An 18060-nucleotide genomic window follows, 5' to 3' on the forward strand; every position below is an offset into this window, starting at 1 on the left:
CTGTACTGCATCTATGTAGGAGCAGGGTCACCTGTGGACACAGAATTCCCCCTTTTACCATCAGGGAACTGAGCAAAGCTGGGAAATAATGGGGCTGACAAGCATAGGCTGAGAGCACAGTAGTTAGGAACCCATTGGACTTCTGGAGGGGGTTTTGTTTATTTGTGGTAATAAATATAATACATCTTTGTTTATTTATTACACCAACAAAGGAGGCAATAAGAGTTCATTGATGGGTTTTATAACAATTTTTAAAAAATGAAATGGCATTTAGCTGGGGCTGCATTACTTTTATATACCAGTGTGTGGCACCACCACATTGGTAGTTCATGCAGCTTGAGCTATTGGACCCTGGTGTCACCTCTATAGCATGTGATGATTTTTAGAACCCACAATACATTTTCTGACATTTTATACTAAAAGGGTAATTTTATTTTCTTGTTTGTTGGTGCTGCAATAATCACAAACTATCTAATCAGTTTTCGTTTTCATTCTCTGAGGTTTTCCCACAGCCTACCTACACTTATCAGGAGCTGCTTCTAAGAAAATACCCCCAGAGGAATGATTGGCCCCAACGAAGACCCAGAATGACCCCATTTTGGAGGATGGTTGGGAACAAACCCGTGGGTGCTTATTGCCAGCAAGGGCTGGAATGTATCACCAAGGTTTGCAGGTAGGTAGTGATCTATAGCAGTGAGTAGGGGACAGCCTAGCCAGGGGTATGAACAAAAAAAGACGCTGCAGTACTTACCTCCTCTCCAGGGCTGTGCCCCCTAGGTGAAATTATGCACTTCCTGTGATTGCAGGGTGCTATGGACCTTCACCCCAAAGGGGCATCACCACTGGGCCCTCCATACAGGAAGGTGCTCTGATGTCATCAGTGTTTCAATTACTACCACTCCATTCCTCCTGCAGAGGGCCTTATGTGTTAAATGTCCAGTCTGGAGGCATCTAGCCGAGGTTCTTATGCTGGTCGAGGTTCTATGCAAGGGATAAATAATTACCCGCCCCCCCATCTTCCACATCACTGGGTGTGAGGCCACCAATGTACCAGTTTCAAAACAGTAGAAAAGCCCCTGCCCTGCCAGCATGCTGCAGAGAATGAACCTGTGTGGAAGCAGGGGTCCCTCAGCAGAGATCTGCCCCGTGCTTTGCTCATTGGCTAGCTGGGGATCTGATTAAGCAGGTGCGTGTCTGATCTCTGCAGAAAGCCCACTGTTTTCAACCTGCTGGCTGGGCATGGGCATTTCTACTCAACCTGTGTATGCTCTGACCTGTAATTTCACAGGTTTATTGAAAAGAAGAGATATGACTCCTAGATTGTAAGCTCTTCGGGGCAGGGTCCTCTCCTCCTCCTGTGTCACTGTCTGTATCTGTCTGTGTAACTCCTATTTATTGTACACCGCTGCGTAATATGTTGGCGCTATATACCTCCTGTTTATTAATACTAATAATAATAATAATAATAATATTAAATTGCCTAAATCTGCCATCTCCCGCCATATTACTCATTGTCTGTTTGGTTTCAGAAAAGGACACTGCGCCTACCTGCAGCACAACCGGATCTAGTACAGCAGACTGGACCTGGGGACCATGTGACCGCCTGTCATTTTTAGTAGTGTGTCAATAAAGTTGATCTATTGAAGGATTTGCTTCTTCGTATCATTTCTTCCATGGTGGTTACAATGTTATGATGCAAAGTTTCAGCCAAGGGCTTCTGGGATCCCAACCAAAGCAGATATTTGTTAATCCAGGAAATAAAAATGTAAAACATTTCATTATTTTAGTTATTCAAAAATTGGAAAATCCATTTGAAACGGACATTTTCAATGCTGTATTTTAACTCAGCTGTGTTAAAGAGAGAGGAAAAGAGGGTGTGCTATTTTAGGACACTCCCAATCCTGGGGTGACAACGCTGCACCTATATACACACCATGCATTAAGTGTTGTCACCCTAGGACAGGAAGTTGAAATAAAAAAAAAGTCTGATAAAGAAACTAATGCGGCCACTACATGCAAGGGCATCCAAGATGCTATTTAAAGTCCATTAGAAATTAGGATATATAAATGGGCAAGTCAACCAATGATGCCAATCCCCAAACTATTCCTTGGCACCATTGTATGGGTCGTCCCAACCCCCATAGATGTCACTTTTGCTGGTGTATATACCAAAGTACAATAAGTTTGGCCATAACAAACTCTTTTATTCACGGGTAATCCAGGGGGCGGACTTTTGTAGTTTGATGTTGCCAGGTTCCAAGATGGCCGCCTCTGCTCTGGTCACATGACCCAGTGCCATTTCTTTTCTCAAACAAGGAAACAGGAAGCCAGCAGAAGGAGAAAGGACGGTATGGTGCATTATTGTCATGTGTGCAATGTGACCCTGTGAATTCTGATGGATTTATCGCTTCCCCACATACATATGGGGACCTCAGACAGTTCATAGTGCAGGAAGCTGCCTTACTTGCCTGGGATAATGGGATAACTAGGAATATTAACAGAACCCAGCACCCCATTGATAGCCGATCTGTCAACAGGGATAGAATTGGTCAAACTGATTTATCTAGTTTATTCTATTTCCTTTTTTATGTTGTTTTTGCTTTTTTTATGCATATGTGTAATTATTAGTGTACTGTGGCTTTAAGAGCCCATTCACATGCAGTGCGGTAGCACCGGAGCTGTGCGGTTCTGCTGTAAAAATTGCGGCAGCATTGCTTTTAGTAGCACAATGCTTTGCTCTATGGTTCAGCCAGGTAATAGGAACCATGTGGTCATGGGACTCCGCCCCCTTTGTTCATGCCGCAGTGCATGCTGGGAAATCCAGGTGTGATGCATGGTATATAGGGAAATGGAAGTGTGAGTGGGTCACCTTTATTCTGTGATAGCCGGAATCTATTCCATGGTGGGTAGGGTCATTTTTTGCCCCTACCAGCAACCCCAGAAATCCAAAATATACAACTCAAACCCCCAAATCTTTTTAGTATGACGTCAAGGCTTTGTTGTACCTAATGGTCAATTGAAGGAGCTCACACCAAGGGCTGACAACGCTGGAGCTAATTGCAAGGCAGTGACTTAGTGGTGTCAGCCGTCAGTAGGAAGTGCTGTTACTGGCAGGATCTTCAAATAGGCAACTTTGTAACAAAAAAATCAAACTCATTCAGCCCTGGGCTACAAAGACATAATACAGCTTGCCAAGGGATCTGTGATACTGTCCATCCAGTCCTGAGATTCACACAGCTCGGAGATGTGACTTTACTCTGCTCGGCTTTAAAATGCCTTGGCCCCGCCCTCAACCTGTGATTGGACAGTAGAGAGAAATGGCATTCATTCTTTGAGCTTTGAATTTTTGCATTGTATCTAATTAAATCTAACATTCACCTCCTTTGTATTTGTTGTAGCACAGGATCCCGCCAGACGATGGATTCTAAGCACAGGGAAATCCTCCGAAGCCTTCGCTTTGAATTGTGTTCCCACGCCGTGGCCGATGGATTGGTCCCGCAGTATCTGTACCAGGAAGGGATCCTCACACATGACCAGCTAGAGGATATATGTGGTCAGGCCACCAGTCAGAGAAGAGCCATGAGGCTCCTGGATATCCTGCCCACACGGGGCCCCAAGGCGTTCCCTGTCTTCCTGGACTCGTTGTCGGAGTTCCCCTGGGTGCAGGAGAACCTAAAGGAAAGCTGCAAGGCCGGTCCGGCTTCATTAGAGAGCAAATCCATGGAGTTACCAGCTAACGTTCTACAGAAGCGACCCAACGACCAGCAACTGAACCTACTGGCGGGAAAACTGGGAATGGAATGGGAACGGGTTCTGGGGCACCTGGGACTGGACCATGGAGATCTGTACAGGTGTAAAATACAACATCCTAACAACCTGCACTCCCAGGTCATGGAGGGACTCATGAAATGGAAGCAGCACATGGGGCGCAAGCTGTACATTAAATAGGGATTGCAAATGACAGACTAATACAGACAGTGATACAGGAGGAGAGGACCCTGCCCCGAAGAGCTTACAATCTAGTACTTGTGTGAAAATCGGGTGTTATGTGAGTTTAGTAAGGAAGACATGTTTTCAGAAGGGTTGCTAAGGACATATTGGCTATGGTTGCTATGCAGGACAGGAAGTGGGTTAGTGCCAGAAACACCAGGTATGAATAAAGCTTTTTTTTGAAGGTGAGGAGCTGTCAGTCAGCAATAGTCCCTAAGGGATGGAGGTTGTTGGCCCAAAACAGGCCCCTTCCCAGCACCAACTATAGGAAGATCCTACGGGCCTCACCATGACTGAAGAAACAGAAAAAGTATTAGAAATGTTTTGCAGCATAATTATAGGAAGGAGCTGTGGAAGGCAGAGAGCGAGGACGGGTGTGCACAGGTCACCACTTCACAGCTGAAGGAGGGGCATTGTGCTGCAACTTGCATACAAAATTCAAAAACATTCAAAAAGTTAAAGTTGGGGAAACACCCAACTGAATAGCATTCAGTCTGCAGGGATGGGGGAAGGGGGTCACCCATGAGACCGGGCCACGGCCATCCTCAACAGCTGCAGACTTTGCGGTGGCTGGAAGAATCTGTGTTATCCTCAAATGAGAACAGAGAACAAATGCTCTATTTGCCCCGCTCCTGCCACCCCCACCACCGGGCCACGGACCGGTACCAAGCCATGGGCTGTGCTGTCGGCTCATTAGCTCCAGAGTTCACAGCAATAGAAAGTATCCATATCCTCTCCTCTACAATGGGGACAGAGGGCAAATGCTCGATTCCCCTTGCTCCTGACAACTCCCCACCAGTCATCTAAGACAAAGGTCCCCAACCACAGGGTCACGGATTGGACCCAGCCCATGGGCCATCCTGAACCGAGCTGCTTTGGGCCTCATCGGCTGCACTGTCAGTGTGCACTGGGGTGGCTCAGTATGTACCATGCGGTCTTCACCAAGGACCCTAATGTTTACCCTGATATTTTTACAAGCATTTTTGCATTTGTTTAGTAATGTCCTCCTCATGCACCCGTCTGTCCTGTCCCTGGACCAACGTCCTGCTTTTAGCATCCTGTAACTTAATACAGACTGCCCTCGATCACACGGCACTCTGTTTGCCCAGTGTACCACGAACGGTGCCAATCATAGCTCACACTTACACTGCGCCCTCTGAGCTATTTTCAGACCCTGACCTCCCTCACCCCTCTGCTAATGTTACACGCTGATCTGCTAAATCACAACCCATCCTGCCGATCTCCCAGATAGAAAATCCAATGAGAAGAAGAACATATAATTATGTTTTTAACAAAACCCAAATCAATAAAATGCCAATTTCAGTCTGTCGCTCACAGGCAGCCAATCATCATGGCGACAAAAACATAACTATGCTATCATTTAAAATCAATTCATAGGACCAATTACCCCCATCCTGACCCAAAGGATTAAATCTCAATATCGCTTTTTTATTCTATACCAAGTTTTTTTTACCTTGATGGGGAGATTCAGGTTCAGGTGCCGCCTCGGGCACCTTGGCAGCTGCTCTGTCACTTGCCCCGCAGCTCAGGTTCTTAAAGAACCAGTCTGCAGATTTGGCAGTGGATGGCAGTATCCATTCATTATCCATAGAGCTGCAGTGGGGAGAAGCTACACGTAGCATCTCACCCGAGGGAGCAGTTTACAGGCATGAGGAAGCAGTAGCCACACTGTAACCTCATAGGAAAATGTTTCAATAGGTGTACAGATTTCTTATCATATAATGTGTCTCTAAAAGGCTTCATACACACATCAGATGATTGTCATTCAAGATAAATTGTGTACAATCCCCGAGGAGGGCTTAATCATATTGCGGTCCCTAAATAACATCCATTAATCCATAAAAAGGATCATGAACATCAGAGATCTGACAAGTACGTATAGCTTAAGGCTACATACACATGTCACATAATAGTGATTAGCATGTCAGCGGTCTCCCAATACCATTCATCAATCCGTCATAGCGGTCTGATAAACGACTGATTGGGATTAGGATGACCAATAGGCATGAGCCAAAAAAAACGCTTTGCTTAAATAATGAAAACTAAAGCAACCACGACATTTACGAACAGGTAGGTTGTAATATTTAAAATGTATTACTGTTACATTGGAACACACTCTGGCCACCTCTTTGCTCTGGGCTTGGTTATACATAGTGAACCTGCAGAAGGAGACTGATAAGGCATTTATCTGCCCTTTCCTCCTCTTAGCATATGTGCATGTAGCAAACCTGATTGGCCGCCCCCTGCTGCTTCTTTTTTTCCCAGCGTTGAAAGTGATTCCAATTAAAGTATTTCTATAGCTGCATTTAGGAATACATTGTAATGCAATGTGATAAAAAGTGCACTTTGGTTGCACAGCTGCTCCGAATCAACATGACCACATGCCAACCCAAACAAAACCCAAGCACTCCATATGTGATCAACCTAACCCACAAATCCACAAACAAGGCGTGTCTGCCTGCACACCTCACGTTAATACCAGAGGCAATCACAGACAAGTTGTAGCTAGTAGAAGATAACAGAATACAGGTCACCGAGGGGCGTGTTTGCCATTTGCCTGACCTGCATGCATTTTTTAAAAGCTAATAAAAGGATATATTTTTGCTGCAAATTTGAAGTTGTCACCAAAACAGAAAATCTTCAAATGTTCAGGTGACAACAAAAAGGGGATTTCCTTCACTTTCTTATATGTCTCCAAAGCAGGAAGTGTAAGAAGATAGTGATAACACTAGATGGGGCTTTTACTATTTAAGTTCTGGATTTACTTTACAGCTAAACTCCATGTTATGTGACGATTGTGGAAACAGAAGAATGGTTCCTACTAAAATCTCAGTGTGCAACTTCCTGTTTAAAGACCGGTCACTGCTGCTCTCTCTACATGTACGGGGTGACTGGTCTCGTCTCTGCCCCCTCCTGTAGTTTCTGCAGGTAACCTGCTTATTTCACACCATGCACCATATTCTTCTCCATATCAGCATGGCCCTACATTTGCAAAAGCCTAATACACAAAACCATAGAGCCCATTCAAGGTAAAGTGACAGGTTCTCTTGTCAAAACTCTCCCTTGCTCCCAGGGGAGCGGGTGTCCCCCACTTAAGGATGCAGTGCTAGGGCCCTGGCTGACCCATAAAATGCCACCTGACCAGGAGATTGAAAGAAGTCAACCTTTATCAGCTCTGCCACTCCCCACCACGTATAAAAGGAGTTTGTCTATTTCTTTATTTGTTTACTAAATCAAACATTTGGTGGAAGGTAATTTAGAGATTATTTTAACCCAAAAAGAGTAAACCGGGTAAAATATTGCATAGGAATACTAAGATTGTCCACCCACCTGCTGGCAGAGAATGGTTTGCTGGACCAGCTTGGCATACCGATCGAGACGGACCCCGGAGTTGCTCCGGCTTCTCATCTTGGCCTTCGGTCAGACCCCGAACCCTGCAAATAAATGAGAAATGTTAGGTCTGCCAACACAGACATCAGACAAATACATCTACATGAGCTGGGGGGGCGTCCCATTCCAACACAATGGTTAGCATTATGGAGTTGTCCACCAATCCTTCCCAATGAACATTGATAAAGATTTGCCCCCGCTCTTCTTGGAGGGGTTTCAACAAGATTTTGGAGGGGGTCTGTGGGGATTTGCCCCCATTGGTGAGGTCAAGTGCTGATGTTAGATGAGAAGCTCTGGCTCACCATTCCAATTCATCCAAAAGGTGTTCAGTAGGGATAAGGTCAGGGCTCTGTGCAGGACACTCGAGTTCCTCCACACCAAACTGGTGACCCCATGTCTTTATGGAGGGGGCTTTGTGCCATGTCACTTTCTGTTCTGTATCTTTATACCTGCAGCGTAGGATCATCTTAGGCACTGCAGCCTCTGTTGATATCACCAGATTTTGTGGAATCACTACAGTGCTTGCTGTTCTCCGTGCTGGCGGGGAAGCTGCACCTGAGGACCTGCAGTGCAAGGATCTCCCTGCTTGTGCCTTATCCATTCTGCAGGTGGAAGCTTCCTCCTCTTCTATTATTACCCCACCAGATCTCCAATCCCTCGGGGTAACTCGCTGTCACATGAGGAAGCAAAGCTCTGCTTCTCTGCAAAGTCGTCCTCCGACATACCGTGACATAGACCAGAACACAGCATGGTAAGCCAATAATAAGGAGAATTCAGTTGCAGGGTGACCACAAGAAATGCTGATGCCCAGTCCTTTTAGCCATAATTCCAGGCATAGCGCCCACAGGACCTCCTAATATCCATATCTGTCAGGCTGCAGAGTAGATCCGGGGTTAATAAGATGGGGGATTTAGTGTTGAGAATAAGGAAGCAGAACCTCCCCCACCCCATTGTACAACATCCCCCATGCGTGTGCAATTCCCTGTGGTCAGCCACCCATTGGATTATATTTGTAAGCCCAGAGGGGAGCTGCAGAGCACACAGGGTACAATCTCCCCCAAATAACAACTAGAACCCTAAAAATCTGCAATTTAATTTACTGCAAAAGGAGATTTCTTTATGAATCTGAGCTAAATAAATAGAATGTTATGCATTATAGAACGGTTATGCATGATTATATTTGAACGATCGTTCAAATATAATCCACCAATAGTGTACACACTAGGAACATTCGTTTGACCGATGCAGGAAGTGATATGTACAGGAGAAAGTGTATCACAGAACAATCCACTGAATGATCGCCCAATCAGATCTGTCGGAACGGTCGTTCGTTTCCAGCGAGATTCCTCGTTCGTCGACCTCATTGACCAGTCGTTGTGCACTTCATTGTTAGCAATTATCAAAGGATCTTTCGTGGATCATTCATTTCCAAGGACAATTATTGCACGTGTGTGTGTGCAGCCTAATTGTATTAAAGTGGACCTGTCATTCTCCATGTCATTATCTAACTCCTGGATGACACGGTCATGTAAATCCTGATCCCCTGTGCTGTTGTGCACACTTAGATACAGATCAGCCTCTCCTTTTCCTCCTGGGGGTGCAGACTGAGAAAATGCTTCCTCCTGCCTGCAGCAGATTGATACCATCATCCTAGACAAAGTCACTGCCGTCCCGTCTACTGTTGCTGGAAGTGATCACGGACGATCTTTATCATTGACAACTGTTGAACAGGTTTATGGGATTTAGAATAATGAATGACAGGTCCACTTTAACTGCTATCAGTGGAGTCATCAGCCTGTGTGGCAGAGCTGTGTAGACTTCAGATATGGATGAGCAGCCAGCCAGTGTTATGGAGCTGATTGTCTGCAGATCTGAGTTCCCTCTCATGGCTGAAGCAACAACAAATGATCCTGGCAATGTAAACACATTGGGAGTGAATTGGAATGTGAATCCGGGTCCTGGTATTAGTCCCAGACAAAACTTCTATCCACAACATTCACTCAAAACTTTACACACAATCCTAAAGATTTCCCCAACAAACATACAATCCTGTACGGGTCAGAGATCCATACCTCCGGGTATGAATTGCCCCCGGTCCCGGGGAAAGCCACCGGTGACTCCGCACTTCCTGCACGAACTTCCAGCACTGCAAACTGGGTGACTACATGCACTGACTGCTCGAGAGGACACGCCCCTTGGGTTCTGATTGGGCCTGGCGTTTGATTGCCAGGGGCGTGGCTTGTGTGTGACTGAAGTGGGAGGGGCAAGCGGAGGAGCCAGGACAGGACTGAGCTATATGGGGTCTCAGTGACAGGACAGGACTGAGCTATATGGGGTATTAGTCTGTCATTTGCAATCCCTATTTAATGTACAGCGCTGCGTAATATGTTGGCACTATATAAATCCTGTTTAATAATAATAATAATAATAAAGTACTGTATGGCAGCACATATGTCGTTCTCATAAGCAACCTTCACCAACACACATATTGTCCTCCTTAGCAACCTCTCACCCCCTTAACACTTCTCAGTATACAAATTTAGGATGGAAGATGGCAGACCCTGTAAGTGTGGGTCAGACATAGCCTGGTTCATTGGGCCTGACAGAAGCAGGGGGTGTGGGAGATCTAATTGAGAATATCCCCCCCACCATCTACTGCCCCCCATTCAATGGCTCAAGGCCCCATAGCAAGTGCAGTAGTTGCTATGGTGATACTAGCTGCAGCAATATATAACATATATTATTATTCTTCTAGAGTGTTAGCTCTTTGGGGCGGGGTCCTCTCCTCCTCCTGTGCTACTGTCTGCGTTTGTACATTAAATAGGCAACCCCTATTTAATGTACAGCACTGCTTAATATGTTGGTGCTATATAAATGCTGTTTAATAAAAATAAATATACTATATAAAGACTTAATTTCATTTAAAACCATGAGTTGAATCTGTTATTGTTTATTTCAGAATCCAGTCACCGGTTTGCTGCCTGCCAGCAGTGAACATAAAGATGCCTGGGTGCGTGACAACGTGTACACAGTCCTAGCAGTATGGGGGCTGAGCCTTGCTTACAGGAAGAATGCAGACCGGGATGAGGACAAAGCAAAGGCTTATGAGCTGGAACAGGTAAAAAATGTCAGCAAGTGGAACCTGTAAGCAACCTTCTTCCTACCAAAATTATATGCATGTATTACCATCTTCCCCTCTAAATCTCCCCCTGACATATATCTAACTGTTATAACACTGTTATTCGGCCCTCAGGCACGTTGTCTTGGTGTCACCTTCCATTCTGCCCTCTCATTTACCCCCCATATTCAGAACATTTCCAGGTCCTGTCACTTTCACCTACGCAACATCTCCAAAATCTGCCCCTACCTGTCCCCTGAGACCACCAAACTCCTTGTACACGCTCTACTTCCCACCATTCCATATCCCCCTCCTATTGTGTGATACTTTCCCTTTCTCCTAGATTGTAAGCTCTTCGGGGCGGGGTCCTCTCCTCCTCCTGTGTCACCTATTCAATGTACAGCACTGCATATTATGTTGATGCTATATAAATACTGGTTCATAATAATATTCATTTTATATGGTGTCATTTCTGTAGAGTTTAGCTACACATGTTTTACAACCTCAGTTCTCTGTATGGATGCTAATAAAGTCCCATCCTGTTCTGATCTAAGGTTTCATGCAATGTGTCCCTGCTAAAGGTCATTCCTAATATCCTGTGTCACTCTGCCTGACCTAACGCTACATGAATAAACTGAATACTACCAGACTTTTACTTTGCTTGCAGGAACTTGTTACATATGCTTCTCTAGTCTGAGGTTTGTAAAGTCTACTTTTGTAACTTAAAGGGGAATCCCCACTATATAAAGTGTGCCAGCAAAGGGATATTGATCACTCATCCGTATTGTCTGTGGTCTCCCTGCAGCTGACCTTTTTTCTTATTACTGACCAAGCCATGCATTTGGCCTGGTTGATTCTAAGACTGGAGAGAGACTATCATGGGAGAACCCGGGTGATTCAACAAACCTGGAATTGATTTCTTAAAAGTCATTTTCTATTAGTTTGCAAAAGTTTTCTTTTTTGGATCAGATCCATTTCAGGTTTGCTGGATGACTCAGGTTATCCTATGATAGTTTATCTTCTCCAGTCTGGGAGATCTTTAATAAATCAGACCCATTGTCTGAAAGCCACCATATACTTTAACAATGGCTCACTTACCTTGTAACTAATGTAGTTATCTGGTTGTAAGCCTGTTATCATGGTGGCAGCTGTAAGCCTTCCTATCAGGTTGTGGTCCTCGGGGAAGCCTGTTCATGTCATATATTTATCTTTTGCAAGTAGGATGACTCTTTATGCTATACTTTGACTCCTCCTCCAAGTAAATGATTTCAGGTCACTTTAGGAAAGGATATGTTTAATCCCCCATCATACAAAGACATTGTAGACAATGGTGCTCTTCCAGCCTTGTGGTCACAGTTTGGTGAAGACCCTTTTCTGTTCCCCCATGACTGTTCCCCGGGGTATAAAGCCCCCTCCATAAAGTTTGGTGTGGAGGAACTTGAGTGTCCTGCACAGAGCCCTGACCTCAACCCTACTGAACACCTTTGGGATGAATTGGAATGGTGAGCCAGGTCTTCTCCTCCAACATCAGTACCTGACCTGACAAATGGGGGGTAAATCCCCACAGACGCCCTGCAAAAGCTTGTGTAAATCCTTTCCAGAAGGATGTAGGTTGTTACACATGCAAATAGAAGCCAACTTCACATTAATGGCCATCATGGAAGCAGCTTTATATTACCAGCCATTGTGGGGGCAACTCCATATTGATGGCCATTGGGATTAAGGGGAGAAACTCCATATTGATGGCCATGGTTTTGGAATGTTATTCAAAATCATTTGGACATCTGCTATTGTAAAAATTTTGGGGACAATTGGCCTTGGCAATGACTATGTTGGTGAAGTTATACATTTTGTTGTCAGGGAAGCATTCCATTGAAAGTCTAATTGCTTTGTGAGTGAGTTGTACTGTGGTGGGGTGAAAAATGTTCTACTACAGCCCTTAAACTGCACAAATTGTTCGGGAATCCATGCTGTACCACATTGCCCTCAGACACATGCACGTGATCTGAACAGAGAAAAATAAACGTAACTGACCCTTCAATAGCAGATGTAGCAAAGCATAGTTTGTTTGCTCATTCGATAAAACCAATTCTCTTTTGTGATAAATTCATGCCTGCTTCTTTTTCCCAACAGAGTGTGGTTAAGCTTATGAGAGGTCTTCTCCAATGTATGATGGGACAGGTAAGCATGTTTACAACTTCCATAACAGTCTAAAATACATGTTATGTGATGCCTGAAACAGCGTGACCAAAATACCTTACCTGAAGTTGTACCTAATATTTATGTGATTTTTTTTTTTTCCTACAGATGTCTAAAGTTGAAGAATTCAAGTACAGTCAAGGCACCAGGGATTCCCTCCATGCCAAGTATAACACCAGCACCTGTTCTACCGTGGTTGGGGATGATCAGTGGGGTCACTTGCAGCTTGATGCCACTTCACTTTATCTACTGTTCCTGGCACAGATGACTGCATCTGGTATGTGTGCACACACAAATATGTTCCTGTTTTGCCATGTTCTTCAGAAGGACCATTAGTTCTTTAGGCTAAAGGGAGCATGTGACAGCCATGATGGGAATCTCTATACAGTCACCAGCAAACCACACTGCCTGTACATGAGCACATTTATTAATTACATGATAGTACAGTTATGCTTTGATGCTTTATTAGGGAATCCTGTGGGGTTCAAAAACTTCTCTGTACTACTTGTAATCATTAATTTCTGAACAACATGGTGAGCTATGGATTATATTCTGATTGCAGTCTATATGGTGGGACCATCTGCTCTTTCCTTTACCAAGCATGCTTACTTCGACATTTTTAACTATTTGTAGTGGGCCTACAAAAAGAATTTTAAAAATGAGGACAGGAAATGTAGGGAGATCTTTTGGTACATTTGTTCCAACAATAATTGTAAAGTAGGGGATTTTTCTCCTGAGCAATTTCTTCTTACTTCCTGTTGTATGTGCAGGACAGGAAGTGAAGGGAATTCCCACCACTGCCAAAAAACAAAACAAAAACTTGCTAAGTGTTTTCACCATTCCCTTGTCTTTATTAAAATATTTGGCTATTGATGTTCCGTTTGTGTGGTCCTTGGGAAACAAGATGTATCCTTATAAAAGGTTAATTACCATCAGTTTGTAACACTGCTTCATTTAAATAAGACAAGCCTGAACAACCAGTATCCGGTTCCCTCAGGAGATCCTGTTTCTATCTCCTTGGCAGTGAAATCTGGACAAGTTATTGTATCTGCTGTTCCTTCTATTCAGAGATCTAGAGGTATATGGGTGTTGGTTATGAGTCACTGTACCTTAGTGCACTGTAAGAACAAATAAATAATGTGTTTAATGTTAGTTAACCCCTGGCTATGTTTGACAGGTATAAGGCCTTATTGACACCCGTATGAACCTTCTGACTGGTCTCTCCTAATATTTGTCTGGTAAAGAAGTTGACATTGCCTTATACTTTGTTTTTTCTCTTTGTATGATCTAGTCTGTACAGAGGCTTCATACTCGATGATATTGAGCAGGCTCTGCACAGATTTGGTGTCTTGGAGACTTGTCTATGCAGTCTTGGCCACATGGAGGGCATCTTTCACATGGAAGGGTCTTTGCATGGGCTTGGTCACATAGAGGGGTCTTTGCATGGGCTCACTCACATGGAGGGGTCTCTCTATAGGATTTTTTCACACTGTTTGTAGCAGGCCAACAAACCACAAAAATATTACAAACACTGCCAATACTACAAACAATGACACTGTAACTGTTATAAACGTTTAGTTGTCTTTTTTACTAAAAGTTAATTTAAAACTACACATCCATCTAAGGCTATGTACACACGTGCAATAATTGTGGTTGGAAAGGATCTTTCACAATCCTTGCCAACTACAAATGACTGCATTAACAAGTGCTGTACATACAGCACCGTTCTGCTCTATGGAGAGGGAACGATAAAGAACGATAAAGCAAGTGGGTTTTTGTTTAATTTTGCTTTGGCAAACTAAATGTAATTCACTTGGTGTCTGCTTCTTAAATGATTAACTAGTGATTGCCTTTTTTTGCCCAGGTCTTCACATAGTCTACACCTTGGATGAAGTTACCTTTATACAAAACTTGGTATTTTACATTGAAGCAGCATATAAAACAGCAGTAAGTAAGCTTAATCTAAATCAGATCCTGGGATGTAATCTACAGAAAATATCTTTCATTTCATCTGTAATCTGATCTGTATATCTTCCAGGACTTTGGGATGTGGGAACGTGGAGATAAAACAAATCAGGGTATTGCCGAGCTGAATGCCAGCTCAGTTGGAATGGCCAAGGTAACTATTTTTATTGTACACATTAAGGTTATTTTTGACTTTTTTTTTTAAATTGCATGTGGTTTCACTTGCAGAATATGTTCTCTTTACTTACTTGTGGCAATCTGTTCTGCCCATTAGTTTAAATATCACTCTTGATAGTGGCTACTTTGATATGTCCTTAAGGTCTAAAATTCCCATATGGGTTCAAACAAGTGCCTACAATCCCATATGGGACATAGATTAAGCACTCATATAAACATATTGATCCCTTCTTACGAGCCATGTCACACATGCTGTCTTGTTGGTGGTGACAATTTAGAAGCTCTGATGAGCAAGGTGTCATTGCTTCCCCAACCGGATGAGCGAGGTGTTGCCCCTTCACCAGTTAGATGGGTGAAGTTTTGCTGCCTTGTCTGCTAAATGAGCAAGGTATTACTCCTTTACTAGCTGGATGACAAGTTGTTGCTCTTTTAACAGCTTCATCAACAAGATGTCATTTCTCTTGCCACCAAGTCAGTCAAGGAATGACACCTTTCCCAGATTAGCAAAGAGTTTCTTATGTTGCCATCCAGTTGAGCGAGGGGTCTCTCCTTCTCGCCATCCAGTTGAGCAAGGGGTCTCTTCCTTTCTGGTCCAATGTCATTTACTTGTCATCTGGATGAGTGAAGTGTTGCTGCCTCACCATCCAGAGGAGTATCCAGAAGTCCACAGTACATAGATTGTAGCATGGAGCTTTCCATTGGTGGAGCTTCATAATGCAAGTAGGTAATTTTTTCTCTGACCTGTAAAGTAATTCTGTGATTATCTCTGTACAGCAATCTGACATTCCCACACCTTGTCACAACTACAATTCTGCAGCAGAATGTGAGCTTTCCTGGTTGCAGGAGTATAGTTATGAGAAAGATGGCGGAGGTTGTTAGACCTCTGTACAGACATTTCACTTCTCCCACAGTGAGCAGTGGTCTTCAGCTGCAGTTTTTATGGTCATTTGCCTTTTATGCTTTACCTAATGTTTCACCTTTTGTTACTCCTGACTTATTTACATCTCTTGTATGTCTTTTTGGTGAAATCTTTCTCTATCTCAGGCTGCCCTGGAAGCTTTAGACGAGCTCAATTTGTTTGGTGCTAAAGGTGGCCCCCAGTCTGTTATCCATGTATTTTCTGATGAGATCCAGCACTGTCAGGTATATTGTTAAGTTGTGTATCAACTGTCCTTGTTTCTTCTCTTTACATCTAAGTGATAATCCTTCCTCTTTTGCAGTCTATTCTTCAATCCATGCTTCCAAGAGCTTCCACCTCCAAGGAGATAGATGCTGGTGTCCTTTCAGTCATCTCCTTTCCAGCTTTTGCTGTTGAAAATGCTGAGTTAGTGTATATTACTAAACAGGAAATCATTACCAAACTGCAGGTATCAATTCAGTGAACTATTAAATATAAAAATTCAGAATGTTTGGTATGTAGTTTTTTTAATAAATACTTTGTTGAATGTGGCATTGTAACCTATTCCTCATCCCACAAGTTTGCACAATTTAAACTTGTGGGATGAGGAATAAGGCATCGGTTGATGTTCAGTTGCTATGCAGGGGTTACAGAAAATTCTGTTCTACTTAGATTAAGGCTCAATTTCAAATACCGTAGTAGTAGTAAGTAGGCTTTGTTGTCATGGTCTCTGTTTATTAATATAGTGTTCATTTTCCTCTAGTATACGTTTGCATATTTTACAGAGGTCAGGAGCAAAGTATGGAGGGGTTAATTGGTAGACATTATGTGCAGGAGAGGGCAGTGTAGATATGCACAGTAGGCAGGAGAGGACTTTGGAGGGTTTAAAAGTATGTGCATGAGAGTAATACAGCAGACATTAGATACAGGAGCGGAGGATGTAGATTATAACTGCAGGCAGTATGTGCATGAAAGCACTGTGGAGGCTTTGATAAAGGGCAGTATGCTCAGGAGTGTGAAAGGAATAGTTAGTTAGTAGGCGGTATGTGCAGGGAAGAAGTGCAGAGTAATTGGTGTGGATGGGGACTGGAGGGGGTTTCTGGCAGAAGACAAAGTGTAGATAGTTAGCAAATAGGTGAGTGAGAAACTGGCAGTAAAACAAGGTGGAACTTAGGCAACATAGTGTCTGGTAAGGGTCGGAAACAGAAAGTTTGGGCCTGTAGCTGGGCAGTATATTGGATACCACAAGACTGCGCAGTTGTTGGAATATGAATTGTATCCTAATATTTACTGATAAGTTTTATCCTTCATCACTTTTAATTGTGCTGACTACAATCTGTCCCCATGCAATTCTTCCTCTATTTTTTTTCACTACTCTGTTAGAAAAGAATTCCCGGCTGTTATAAACTTTTGTTTGTTGGTATTTTTATTGCATAGGGCCGTTATGGTTGCTGTCGATTTCTGCGTGATGGATATCGTACCCCAAAAGAGGTAACATTCCAAATATTTTGGTTCTGTGATCTGAAATGATAAAATATTCCTTTTATTTTACATATACTTCATACTGCCTTTACACAAGAAAATAGTTGTATGTTGTGTGTAGGTTGTTGTATAAATGAAATCTGTATTGTGCAGGATCCATCCCGGCTCTATTATGAGCCTGCAGAGCTGAAGCTGTTTGAGAACATTGAGTGTGAATGGCCTCTGTTCTGGACATATTTTATTCTCGATGGAATTTTTTTTGGTGATATGGAACAGGTGAGGCCTAGCAGATTTGTAAATAGGTGGTGAAAACCTATATTTTTTTTCATTTGTATTTTTCTTCATCTCAGGTGCAGGAATACAGAGATGAGCTAGAAAGCGTCCTCATCAAGGGGAAGCATGGTGTAAATCTGGTTCCAGAGTTATACAGTGTTCCTGAGGATAAGGTTAGCCAATGCATATTGCTGTGAGTATAAAGGGGAAAGTTGCAATATGATGGTAATCAAACTGATTTTACCTTTTTTAGGTGGAAGAAGAATATCAAAATCCACACACTGTAGATCGAGTACCCCAGGGAAAACTTCCACATATGTGGGGGCAATCGCTATACATTCTGGGATGCTTGATGTCTGAAGTAAACAGCATTCACTCTCTCTCCTTTTCTCTCTCTCTTTGTCTTTTTTCCATAGGTCTGTGTGTGTTTTCCCTCCACCTTATGTCTGTCTGCGTTTTTTAAAATTTTTCTTTTCTCTCTCTCTCCCCCATCTCTCTCTTTCTCCCCCATCTCTCTCCTCTCTCTCTTTCTCCCCCATCTCTCTCT

The 18060-nt window shown here is 43.3% G+C and overlaps 2 protein-coding genes across 2 annotated transcripts in view; both read left to right on the top strand.

Moving 5' to 3' along the window:
- Nucleotides 1–2315: 2315 nt before the first annotated feature.
- On the top strand, nucleotides 2316–3948 carry LOC140344440 (death domain-containing protein CRADD-like). The gene is made up of 2 exons (XM_072431560.1): nucleotides 2316–2348; nucleotides 3399–3948. Exon 2 carries the CDS (start codon nucleotides 3418–3420, stop codon nucleotides 3946–3948), a length of 531 nt encoding a protein of 176 aa, XP_072287661.1. The 5' UTR covers nucleotides 2316–2348; nucleotides 3399–3417.
- Nucleotides 3949–9952: 6004 nt separating this feature from the next.
- Nucleotides 9953–18060, top strand: part of PHKA1 (phosphorylase kinase regulatory subunit alpha 1) — a 26190-nt gene continuing 18082 nt past the window's right edge. Inside the window, exons 1-12 of the mRNA XM_072431561.1 lie at nucleotides 9953–9964; nucleotides 10361–10519; nucleotides 12653–12700; nucleotides 12827–12995; nucleotides 14583–14665; nucleotides 14757–14837; nucleotides 15905–16003; nucleotides 16081–16227; nucleotides 17196–17249; nucleotides 17394–17516; nucleotides 17591–17686; nucleotides 17767–17874. Of these exons, the coding sequence (XP_072287662.1) occupies nucleotides 9953–9964; nucleotides 10361–10519; nucleotides 12653–12700; nucleotides 12827–12995; nucleotides 14583–14665; nucleotides 14757–14837; nucleotides 15905–16003; nucleotides 16081–16227; nucleotides 17196–17249; nucleotides 17394–17516; nucleotides 17591–17686; nucleotides 17767–17874 (1179 nt within the window). The remainder of the gene's footprint in view (nucleotides 9965–10360; nucleotides 10520–12652; nucleotides 12701–12826; nucleotides 12996–14582; nucleotides 14666–14756; nucleotides 14838–15904; nucleotides 16004–16080; nucleotides 16228–17195; nucleotides 17250–17393; nucleotides 17517–17590; nucleotides 17687–17766; nucleotides 17875–18060) is intronic.

Source organism: Pyxicephalus adspersus, chromosome Z, assembly GCF_032062135.1.
Source record: "Pyxicephalus adspersus chromosome Z, UCB_Pads_2.0, whole genome shotgun sequence".
Lineage (NCBI taxonomy): Eukaryota > Metazoa > Chordata > Amphibia > Anura > Pyxicephalidae > Pyxicephalus > Pyxicephalus adspersus.

What these genes read in the sequence shown, in the direction of transcription:
- LOC140344440 (XM_072431560.1), top strand. Translation starts at nt 3,418, where the DNA reads ATGGATTCTAAGCACAGGGAAATCCTCCGAAGCCTTCGCTTTGAATTG.